At 47.2% G+C, this 12,420-nt stretch overlaps 1 protein-coding gene across 14 annotated transcripts in view; it reads left to right on the top strand.

The window, feature by feature from the left end:
- TTC23 (tetratricopeptide repeat domain 23) overlaps positions 1–11,604 on the top strand; it is a 109,751-nt gene extending 98,147 nt beyond the window's left edge. For 7 of the 14 annotated variants that reach the window (XM_042988159.1, XM_042988156.1, XM_042988160.1 and 4 more), the window contains 3 exons: positions 246–368; positions 7,702–7,784; positions 8,640–9,181. In XM_042988159.1, the coding sequence (XP_042844093.1) occupies positions 246–368; positions 7,702–7,784; positions 8,640–8,739 (306 nt within the window). In that variant the 3' untranslated portion in view covers positions 8,740–9,181. Of the gene's footprint in view, positions 1–245; positions 369–2,378; positions 3,268–7,524; positions 7,606–7,701; positions 7,786–8,126; positions 8,533–8,639; positions 9,182–11,534 lie in introns of those variants that run through there. The other 7 variants (XR_006218446.1, XM_042988152.1, XM_042988153.1 and 4 more) reach the window with 7 other exon arrangements.
- The last annotated feature ends 816 nt before the right edge of the window (positions 11,605–12,420 follow it).

Here is a 12,420-nt window from a genome sequence, read left to right as displayed (position 1 = left end):
CGAGGTGGCTGTGTTCCACAGCCACGGAAAGGGCCATGAAAAGGCAGCTCAAAAGGCTTAGCTTTTCAAAGGGTCTGGATCTCTTGCTCTGTCCAACTCTGAAATAGGCGAGTCCAGCTTTTATACAAAGAGCTGGCTGTCCGCTTTAGAGAAGGAAGCCGTGACCCATACGTGGGTGCGCAGCAGGATTCCCCACACCAGCACGTCCTGCTGATGTGTTTGTTCTCTAAATATTTGTGTTGCAGTTGTCCTGGAGAAAGATGGTGGTAGCTTGCTCCAAGACAGTGGCCAGGGGCTGGAGCAAGGTCGTGGGGGAGTCGAGGGATGCTGATAAGGATGTAGAACCCACGGCACGTGGCAACTCAGAGGTGAGGAGTGAGGGAGACGAGGATGACACCCACACTTTCAAGGCTGGCCCTCTGCAGACCCTCGGGGAGAGCTTTGCAAACGGGGTCTCTCTCCAGAGTCCCCGGGCCCCCTTTCTTCCTCATCTCACACGTCCCTCATCCTGGGGCCCCTGATCCCACCTTATCTGTCCCTTTGTCGTGGGAGGCATCCCTCCCACCCATGCAGCAATCCTGGGGATTCAGTATTAGTGGTCCTCCAGGTAAGGGAGTTGCAGGGGTGCAAGTGTGCAAGCGTGCACGTGAGAGGGAGGGAGAGAGAGCAAGAGTGAGAGAGAAGGGGGATCATAGTGTGCTCCCTCAAACACCTCCCAGTCCTGCCTGGGACCCCAGCACCAGCACCCCCTTCCCCGGACCTGTGCCCACATGGCCGACTCCCCATCCTGCCGTTCTCAACTCACATGTCACCTCACAGGGGCCTTCACTGACCAAGTGCCCTCTCCCACCACTGACACCCCCCCACTTTTCTTCCTCCGTCGCCCCATCTTCTTTTCTCTTCCACAGCTCTTATCATCAGTTGTTATCACACGTTCATTTACAAAATCTCTCAATGTCTGGCTCCCCCACTATACTGGAGGCCCCTGAGGGCAAGGCCCAGGCCTGGCCACTCTGCTCTGTCCCTGAGGTGGACACAGGTCGGCATATCGCCAGGGCTCTGCAAACAGCTGCTGCGGGAATGAGTAGATATGGAGGACTCGGGCCTAGTGAGGACAAGGCTGGTGCCCGAGTGGCTTGGGGAACGCCCACCCACACGTGCCCCTGTTTCCATAGGAAAATGCTCCCTGATGAACTGTGTTTCGATTTGTCCTTTCAGTTCCGCCAAGGTCATCATTTAAGTGAATCACTTCTGCCTGCCTTGTAAAGATGCGTCCGTGAAGGCGCATTTGTGTTTTTTCTAAACGTTGAAGGCATCTTTCCTGACATCTTTTTTTTCTTGGCGCCAGCCTTGAGAATTGACGTGTAAACAGAGCCACAGTTCATGAGCATCAGGGTAGCTTCTCCGCCACGGACATGCTGTCGCATCAGATAATGTGTAAAAGAAGAGTAGTGGTTTTAGGTTGTGAGAATTAGAGTCATTGTTAAAAATCTTACCTTTCTGTGGCTTTGTTTTTCATTCCCCATAAAGACAAAATACTTGGACTAGCACGATGAGCTTGGCATGACCCTTACCAGGCATGAAAGCCTGTCTTTGTCAGTTTCCCATCATCGAGCCTGTGGCCTTGCCACTGAGGTGGCTCTTTGCCACATGGCCTCTGTGAATAAGTAGGGTTTATCCCGTCAGCACGTCCATTGTCTGAAATTCCCTGATAGGAATTATGGTCCAATTCCAGGACTGAAGGCTGGGGGGCTGGGGGTTGATGGGTGAAGGGAGGGCTAAGTCACCCAATCCAGTTCTGCAGGGGTACCGGCCATGCAAATAAATGGCCTTGAGTAATGACTGCAGGTTTTCAGAGATTCCTGCCCAAACCGGAAAATATGCTTCTTTTTGGGGATATAGCTGTCATGGTTTTCTTTCCTTCTTTCTTTTTTTAATGTTTTATTTACTTATTTTTTGAGAGAGAGAGGGGGAGAGAGAGAGAATCCCAAGCTAATAGCACAGAGCCTGACACGAGGCTCAAACTCACAAACTGTGAGATCATGACCTGAGCTAAAATCCGGAGTCGGAAACTTAGCTGACCGAGCCACCCAGGTACCCCTGTCGTGGTTTTCTAAAGCCAGAGTACACGGAGTCAGCGAACCTCTACCCCGCAGCTGTCCCCGGGCCACCCCTGCAGCCACACTGGGAAGGGTGTGAGTTCTTGGGCACATGGGTAGGCCAGAGCTAGGAAGACACCAACTGGTGGCTCCTGTCCCAGCTGCCTTGCCTCCTAGGCCCCTCAGAAACCTAGCTTGCAAAACTCAGTCATGTCAAAAATAAGTTTTCAGTTTCACATCAGGTGCTTACAGTCGTGTCGTAACTTGCCCTGGCTTTAGGAATGACTGCTAAGGGAAGCAGTGCACAGCGAGCAGCACTGTTGCGGCTACCGAACCTGCCTGGATTTTGAGGGTGAGGCTTCGTGACACGGCACCCCCCACGAAGCATCCTTACCAGAGGTGTCAGCTGCTGATGGATCCCTGGAGCCCTGTGGTCCAACCGTGTCTTCAGGCTCCGTATAAGAACTTCCTCAGTTGAACTGTTTGTCCTCTTGTTTGATCGTTCATTCATCTAGCAAATATCGCCCCTACTCACGTGCCAGGGAATGTTCCAGAACCTGGGGCACGAAGGCGAGCAACACAAATGTGGCCCCTCTGGGGACAGCTTGCAGGCCAGTGTGGAAGCGGGTGCTACCTCTTGTCTTTCTGCAGGGGGTGGAAAGCTTCTTGTTTGGTATTTAAGGAATAATAGAAACACAAATGACTTCTCCCAACCCCTGCAGATAAAATCAAAGAGCGTAACAGCAATATAACAGTTCCCCAAAATTCATCTGGATCCTGGAAATTCCAGGGTTTTTGTCCACTTAGAGAAAAATGAGAAGCACCCTGTACAGGCTGATTTCACATAGGAGTGCACTGGCCTTGGAAGAAGAATCTGGAGAGCACAAAATGCCTTTTATTTATGCTATAGAATATTCCACCACCGGGATTTGGGATTCTTCACTTAGTTCAGAGAGTTGTTTAAAATGCCGGGCTCCCAGTAGGTTCAAATAACATTTATTGACTTTGTCTCTGACAGTGTCCATATTTTTAACAAAAGAATCGAAATAACCTGTTTCACACAAAAATGCTTAAGCAAATTTAGCTAAGAGCAGCAGAGCATTGAAAAATTCAAATTATGTTTCTTAGGTAAATACACAGCTATGTAAAACATTTCCTAGTAAGGTCAGTAAGGGGGTTATTTCACTATTTAAAATTTTCTGAATCAGGCTCCTGGCTCTGAGCTGTCAGCACAGAGCTGACGCCAGGCTCGAACCCACAAACTGCGAGATCATGACCTGAGCTGAAGTCAAACGCTTAACTGACTGAGGCACCCTGGCGCCCCTCACTATTTTAAAAAGGTAGCTCTTGAAAACTATTCCAGCTAGTAGGTGAACCATTCTTTCCTGATGTGGTGCCTGGTATGGTGTCCCTGGGCACTGTCATCTAAAGGAGATTAGGTAGGGGCTGAGGACCCATTTCCCTCTCCTGGTTGGCATCCCTTTACATCTCTTCTCGCTTCAGCTAGAACTGGGGGCAAATCTCCTTAAGGAGGGTAAGTTGCCTTAAAAAAAACCCAAAATCTATTAATGCCAGGAAGAGAAGAATCTTGACTGCCAGGGTCTAGGGAGTAGGGACGGGGATGGGCTGACCTCTCTCTGGGGTTGATTATTGATTATGACCTTGTCTCCTACCTCCAGTCTCCCTACACACAATTTCCCCAGGGACAATGACCAGCACACAAGGTCTGGAATGGAGGTGGTTAGTAGAACCAGTGAGAATTGGTATAAGCACTGTCAATTGCCCTGTCCTTGTACCTAGGAATCTGAAAAAGTTAGCTAATAGTATGTTTTTCCCTGGAGAATGAGGGGCCAGAGAGAAGCTTCAGTAACCCAAAGGGTAGGATGGATATCCCTCCTGAGTTCTGGATTTCGGAGGCCCTCTGTTAAGGCAGGGTAAACCGAGACCTCAGACCATCTCAAATAATGATTATAATGTCAGTAAAATGCTAATGTCTCGGTGAATGAACTAACACGGAGACATCAGCTCATCTCAAAATGAGCTGCAAGGGAGGTACTCGTAGATATGTAAACAGAGAAGGCAGATGAGTTTAAAATGAGACCTGATCTTTCACACGGAGTTAAGGTATTTCTGGCCATGTAGGGGAAAATGAAGTCTGTCCTGGCAAGAACGTTAGCCCTGGACAGTGGCCTCTCACTGCCAAGCATGAATGAGGGGAAAGCCTGCTTGCTTCCTGTTTTCTGTCCCTGCGTGAGCACCTCCCTTGCTGGACCCTGCTTGGAGACGCCCCCAGGCTTCCAGCAGCTGGGAGCCACGTGGGAGAGGAGGGCGGGAAGAGTTTACATCAAGTGTCCTGGGTGTTGGAAACCTGTCCCCAAAAGCAACACAGAACTTTCTCAGAGTTCCTTAAGTTTCCCAAGTTCACAGCAGTTTATCCGTGGATTAAAGCAGAGCTGGCCCAAACCCATGGAAAGAGCAACAGGCCAGGCCAGGGCCCCCAGTGCGGATTCCGAAAGCCTGTGGCTTATTTGGGTGGAGGGGGTGGGATTTTGGAGCATTTGGATTATATGCTGAATGGAATGACGGAACAAGTTTGCTACTTCCTTGGTGTTACATAATTCAACAAAGAGTGAAGGTCTGTTGTTTCAAAACAAAACCAAAAAACAACAAAAAAAAACCCAAACCCCGTCCTATCTTCGTCTAATAATACCTCTTTCCTCCAGAAGACAACCACATTCTCAGATTCCAGAACCACATTTTCAATTCCTCAGATTGAACCAAACATTCAGTCGGTTTTGATATTTTCCACATCTTTTAAAGACAAAGCAGGTTGGCTGCTTGCATTTTAATTTTCCTGAAGACCTAAAAATGGTTGGCAGATCAGAATGAATAAACAGTCTTCAGTACAAAGTCCCCAAAGCCTCAGACTTTTTTTTGACTCAAGCTGTTACCGTGTAGAAAAACCAATTCAATATTGTAAAAATGTAAAGTATTTCAGATATGCAGAAAAGCATGAAGAATGTAACCAACACCTTTGAGTTCACTGTTCAATATAAGCAATGAAACATGTACGGGTCTATACAGTTGAAGTCCCCACTACTAGCCTTCCCCACCCCGCCTCCAGATAACTGCTATCCTGAATTTGGTATCATTCCCACGTTGTCGTAATTATTTTACTATGTCTTTACTATTTTACTATTTACTAAATTAATTTACTAAAATTATTTTGCGATCTTGTTATACATGCTTCTTAAGCTTCATATAAATTATATGTAATATGTATTTTAATAATATGTAATATATAATAATATATATAATGCATTCAACTGCAATTTGTTTTTTCCTCTCTATAATCATGAGATTCATCTATGTGGCTATATGCGCATCAAAAATTTGTATATCGTACATGTACCTATCCATTACTAAATATTGCCAAATTGTTCTAAAAGTGGTACCAATTTCAACATCCACTATCAATATATAAAAGAGTACTTGTTGCTTAATACCTGTGATAAAGCTTGGTATTATCATTATCAGACTATAATTTTTGCAATTTAAGAGCAAAGGAACAATGCCCTTGAAGTTTTAGTTTGCATTTCTGATTACTAGTGAACTTAGGTGTGTTTATCAGCCTCTTAGTTTTCAACTTCTTTGAATAATATCTTTTGATTATTTTCTATTGGTAGTTTGTTCTTTATGCGTCCTTAGTCCTAATCCCCTCTCGGTATTGTGCAAATATTTTCCTTCATTGTACTTTATACTTTCCCTCCTTGTACTTTACTTAAGGTGAATTTTGGTGCATAGATGTTTTGAATTTTAATACAGTTAAATCATATCAGTCTTTTACTTTTGATTTGCCTGGATCTTGTCTAAGAAATACTTCCCTATTGCAAGCTGATAAAGATAAACCTCTGATATTTTCATCTAAAAGTTCCAAGTTTTCGTTTCACATTTAGTTCCTCCGTCTGTCTAGGATTGATATTTGTGTTTGGTATGGGATAGGGACCCATTTTCTCCCATTTGGAAAGCCCACGACCCCAGTTCCATTTACCGACTAGTTCAGCTCTTTCCCCTAGACCCTTCAGGGCCACTTCTATCATCTATCAAGTAGTGGACTCTCTGCCATGTTCTACTGACCTCTTTGTCTATCCCTGGATGAAAACCCCACTGTCCTAATTACTACAGTTTTATAAAAGGTACTGATATACAGTAAAGCAAGTTCCTCCACCTCATTCTATTTTAAGAATCATTTTGGCCATTTGGGGGCACAACTTGCATCTTTATTCTTTCCTTGAGTTTACCCTGGTCTGGTACAAGTAACCAAATGGTAGCTCAGTAAGCAGAAGGGAGAAATCAAGCCAAAGCTAGCCCTGGATAATACATAAGCTCAATATTTAAGTCCTAGGTAAATTAATTCCTAAGAAATTACTGTGTAGTAATGAATATAGAAAGCCCATATAAGATAGAGCATGTTTTTACCAAAAAACAAAATAAAACAAAAAGCAAACAAAAAAATTTAAAAACCTTCCTGAGCAAGGCTCATTTAAAAACCGAAACTAGAGGGGCGCCTGGGTGGCTCAGTCAGTTGGGTGTCCGACTTCGGCTCAGGTCACGATCTCACTGTTCGTGAGTTCACGCCCCGCATCAGGCTCTGTGCTTACTGCTCAGAGCCTGGAGCCTGTTTCGGATTCTGTGTCTCCCTCTCTCTCTGATACTCCCCCGTTCATGCTCTGTCTCTCCCTGTCTCATAAATAAAACGTTAACAAAAAATTAAAAAAAAAAAAAAAACGAAACTAGAGACCATCCCTGGTCAATACCAATGTTCTTGCCTTTATTTTCTAAAAATGCTACTTTTTAAGAAATTTTTAAACCTGCCTACCCAAAGGGGGAGAGTCAGGGATTTTTTTTTTTAATTTTTTAAATGTTTACTGATATTTAAGAGAGAGAGAGAGAGAGTGTGAGCAGGGTGGGGGGGGGGGAGGTGGGGGCAGAGAGAGACAGAGACAGAATCCGAAACAGGCTCCAGGCTCTGAGCTGTCAGCACAGAGCCTGACACATGACTGTAACTCTAGAGCCATGAGATCATGACCTGAACCGAAGTAGGACGCTTGATAGACTGAGCCACCTAGGTGCCCCTTAATGTTTATTTATTTTGAGAGAGAAAGAGAGGAGTCAGGGGAGAGGAGCAGAGAGAGGAAGAGTGAGAATCCCAGGCAGCCTCCAAGCGGTCAGCGAAGAGCCTGATGCAGGGCTCGAGCTCATGAACCGGGAGATCATGACCTGAGCTGGGATCATGACCTGAGCTGGGATGCTCCACCGACTGAGCCACCCAGGCGCCCTTATGCTTATAGTTTGCATATAGCTCATCATAAGGAGTTGTGTAAAATAGTGTTAAAACTTTGCATTTATTTTCTGGATCCCTCAGAGCATCCAAATTGAAGGCCAGTCTGTCCCTGAGAAACCCTGAGAATGCACCAGTTCTGTCAAGCATGGGCCTGTGGATGAAGTATGCTTTATTTCATTCAAGGGAGACTTCATTTTCCTGCGAAATGCTCTCAGTGACATTTTTATAACCTCATGATTACTACTTGGTGTTCTGCAGTGTCTTCAGATTCAGACCCTCTTATATGGAGCACAGGACAAGAGGACTCTGGCCACCCAGCAGACAGTGGACGTCCTGTCCAAGTGAGTTGGCTTCCCCTTGCACTGTTTCCTTTGCCATTCAGATCTCAGAGGAAGCTGGTTCTGTAAGGTTCTGTGGAACTTTCCATGGAAAGTTTTACTAACTGACTTCCCATAACTCATAAACTATGCAACACCAGTGATTCCTTTGAAAGCCCAGCTGTCAAATATCCCCCTTGCCCAGATACTAAGAAAAGATTGGCTCTTGAATAATGGCAGAAACACACTGGGACTCTCCCTCCTGCAGACCAGGGCCTGCGGGTCACCTCCCTTGCTGGCAGGCGAGGGCACAGTGCCCTGGCGTGGCCTGCTGGAGGCCTGCCTTTGGCTTCCCTTTGCTTTCAGCGTGCCTGTCAGGACGGCGGCCTGAGAGCCCTCTGACTTCACCTTGAAGGCTGGCCCCAGGTCTTTCCACTCCCTGCTGTGGAGAAGCCGCCCCTCACAGAGCCAGTGTGGCCCAGAGCCTGTGGGCTGACCGCCAAGGAAGGATCATGGAAGCACCGAAGGCGAGGAGACAGCCGGCAGGGGGCGCTCTCTCAGAGCCGCCGGCCCGAGCCGGAGGCAACGTTGAACCCTGAGCCCGCCAGGGCCTCCAGCCCAACCTTTGTGCTTGTGCTCTGCTCTCTGAGCCAGCTAAGGGTTGACCCTCTCAGCTCAGGGAGAAAATGGTCTCAAGGAATTAGAACACGGGAGAAAAAAACCTTGGGATTTAGGTTGCTGTGCTAGGATTCTCTTCTCCTTGGCCTTCCCTCCCCAGACTCCTTCGCCAGCTGTTAGCTCAGCAGCAGCTGGGCTTCTCTTCAGAGCAACAGTGGTCCAGGGGGCAGCACGCTCACCCCACTTTCTGCGTGTTTGCAGGGCCCCCGAGGTGGCCGCGAAGACCCGGCAGGCCCCGAAAGCCAAACCGGCCTTCTGCACCGGCATGCCAGGGAAGGTGCAGCCCAGCGCAGCGGACTGAGAGCCCCACCCCTCCCCCAAAGAAAGCTTGGGTCGGGCCGGGTGCTGACATTTGGGGTGCAGTTTAAACCTCTCCGACTAGAAGGTGGGATTCGACAGATTTTTCCGGGCTGTTTGCTCCAGCATGCAACAGAGATGTCGCGTTTTGACAGCGGATGCCCTCCAGGGTGCTCTGGTGCTTCTGTAAAGCAGATTTCTTTTTCACCGTCCAAGTGGTTTCTCTTGCAACAAAACTTTCTACCCAGCAGCACGACTGTGGCTGAAAGGCTTCTCTTCAAAAGTTTCAAACTTCCTGTGTATGGAAGTGGACCCAACATCTGGCCGTACCTATGTATGCCCCTCGCATAGATCTGGAGTCTGATTGAGAGCAAATGCTGGCCAAAGCCCTTTCTTTCTTGTAGGAAGATAATAGGGATGCAGAATAAAATGCTAAGAAGAATCTCAGAGGTGCTGGGTTGGTATGTTTTTCAAATGTAGGCTGCCTCAGAGTTCTTGGAGCCTAGAGGGACGCGAGGAAGCTTCTCTTTACTCCTACAGCCACTGAATGTGGCTGAGCACCCTGCGTGCACCAGGCCAGTGCTATGAACTGGGGACCTGAGAGTAAACAGGACACACTGTCCCCATCCTCTCAGACCTCGCCAGCCAACATGGATGCTAATTACTAAACATGAAGTGGCAGAACGAGTTGGTAACAGAGGGAAAGAGCCCAGTACAGCAGGGCAGGGAGTAATGGGAGTAAACGGGCTGGAGGTCAGGGGAGGCGGGTGTAAGGGAATGAAGACAGAGGAGTAGGGGTGAGGCCAGGGGGGAAGGGCTGCAGGAGAGGGCGGCTGACTCCTGGGGCCTCTACTCCAGGCAGGAGAAACATGGCTGCCCTCTGGAGGTTCTTTTTGGAGTCGGCACAGCCCTTGGCCCCGTGCTCTCCCAGCTATTTCCCCGGGTTCAGCATGTGAGGTAGGGAGGGTGGAGTGGACAAGCACTCACATCCACAATGGTCTTCAGTCTCCTGCAGGGGAGGCCATTGCCCCTCGAGAAGGGAAGAGCAGAGTGGGAAGTTTTGAGCACCTTTCTCCATGGTGTCCACAGGAGACTGGGTGCTGGAAGGAGGTAGAGTACACAGTGGGTGGGATGGGCTGTGGGCAGCATTGTTCCTTCTCCTTCCCACACTCATCCCACGGACCGAGGCCCAGCAAGGCTGTAGGCTGGTGCTAAGATGCCAGCAGGATGCAGCACGGGCCCCTTCTACTCTAGTGCCCAGTAGGTGCTCTGGTTCCATTTGTGCAGGGTGGAGAAAGAGAGGCAAGGTCCCTTGTCCCCCTTGGAAGCTATGGCAGCTGACCACACAGGCCACCCCCACTCGTACCCACTCATCCCAGGTGGGATGAAGGCCATGTGCAAGCTGGAGGCATGAGACACAGTCACTACTCACCAGGTATCCCATCTAGTCGGAAGACACAGGTTCCGACATGGATGGTAGAATAAGTATTTTAAATATTTACCACGTTGGAGTCTGCCAGGGACTGGTGTGTGTACCTCCAAAATTCATGAAGCCCTAATCCCCAATGTGAATGTATTAGGAGGTGGGGCCTTTGGGAGACGAGAGCCCCGTGAATGGGATTAGTGCCCTGATGAGAAGAGACACGAGACAGAAGATCGCTCTCTCCACCACGTTAGGTCTCAGCAAGAAGACCGTCTGCAAACCAGGCAGAGAGCCACAACCGGGCATCGAATCTACCAGCATCTTGATCCTTCACTTCCAGCCTCCAGAACTGGGAGAGAGAAATGTCCATTGTTAAAGCCTCCCAGTCTGCAGTACGCTGTCCTAGCAGCCTGAGCAGACAGCCCATGCTAGGCTTTGGGGGAAAAAAGTGAATTCTGATGTTACTTCTTCCTCTCTGTCTTTCTTGGAGGATAGTATCTTGCAATCACAGAAACTAAAATATATTTTAAAAAATTTAGTCCCCACCCCAAGGAAAGAATGAATATAGGAATGTCCCCCCCAAATGTCTCCCATCTATTAAATGTGTGAACTTCAACACGAGAGGAAGACTATAGATAGTCATGGGGAGGGGGTGGTAAAAAGTTAGACAGGTAAGGGTACCTAATAACTATTCCTTTGTCTCATTCTACTGCAAGTTTTTCAAGCACCTAAGAAACAGCCAGGATTAACTAACCACTCCGATTTGCACTCAAAGTAACCATTTTGGTGTGCCGAGGACGGTCCTGGTTTTAGCACTGAAACCATGTCCCGGGGGACCCCTCCATCCCAGGCAAAACAGGATGGCTGGTCACCCTACTGACACTAGCCTTCCAGGCTGTGATGACCACGTTCTTACCACAAACTGCCCAGTCTATATTTGAATATGAGCCAGCTGGTTTTTGCTCTGTCTGCTACGCTTTGTAGTTTTGTGTTAACAGTATCAAGTTCTGATTTGGGTAAAGAGCCAGAACTTTCCATACATATTCTCCCCATTGATTCCGTGCAACCATTAAAAAAAAAAAATCATGCATGTAAAACACATAGATGCTTTAATTAGAGCTTAAATAGAAACCACAAAAACACCTACTGGAAAACATTCATTCTCTTTAGGAACAATGTGGAGGTTTTTTTTTTTTTTTCTTAGATTTTTATTTTTATACATTCTTGTGACATTTCCCTTTGTAGGGAACGGGAGCTTAGAAAGATGAGCTTTGTAAGTGATTCCATTCTAAATATACATTTGAAACAAATGATATCAAAACAACCAGTGGGAAGGTGAAAAACATTCCATTAATACTGTTTTGTCTATACAACAGCAAAAATTGGTTCTGTCCCAACCCACAAAGTTGATTTCTATGGTCTCCAGAGCGACTGGTTTTAAAGGACACAGAACTTTCAGGCGACCTTCACAGTGTGGAGGGCATGCCTGCTCCTGGGTGATCCAGAGACTGAGTAACCAGAGACAGCTCAGGAGTCCATATTGGTAAGTACTCTTGGCAGGATGCTTCTTGAAGACATGTGTTCTAACATGGAAATATAAATTAAGACCTAAGATATTTTCCAAAGAGAGGTGGGTCATGATATTAATAATCTGTCCCTGTTAGCACTCATTCACAAGATCACAAGGCAAGAGAGGGACATTAAAGTAAGCCCACTCAGACTCACATAACAGACTCCCCATCCTCAGTCTGTGTCGCCATCAAAACAGTAGGCTGTCACCTTGACCAATAAATCACTTCTACAAATACCATTACCAATTACGGCTAACATAAAATCGCCCATCTTTGACTATATGAGAAACAAGAAGGCTTTGTTTGCCAAGCCATCACCTCTGTACCAGTCTGTGACAATTACTAGTTCATTTGGAAGATAACAAAGGTTTAAACTTGCAGTTCAACTTTTTCTATACCCCGATTCACAGTGTTTGTAAAATGGATCATCCTGAAAGCTTGGCTGCATTTCTCCTCCACTTATTAAGAAAATGCACTCTCCCTAAACTACCTGCTGTAGCCATTTCTAGGAGGTGAGGGCCACTGTGTGACATCCCGCCTCCCCCCACCGAGAGAAGACCCTCATGCCGTAACCACCACCCCCAACATCATAACCCACTAGAGGATGGCATTACCTCCAATCACTATTCCTCAGTGTCCTACTGGCAGTTCTAGGATTGTTACCGGAAATACAGTTTAAACAATGTTATGT

The sequence above is a fragment of the Panthera tigris genome, chromosome B3 (assembly GCF_018350195.1).
Source record: "Panthera tigris isolate Pti1 chromosome B3, P.tigris_Pti1_mat1.1, whole genome shotgun sequence".
NCBI lineage: Eukaryota > Metazoa > Chordata > Mammalia > Carnivora > Felidae > Panthera > Panthera tigris.
The sequence above is the reverse complement of the archived record's forward strand: the minus strand, read 5'-3'. Positions and strand labels throughout refer to the sequence as shown.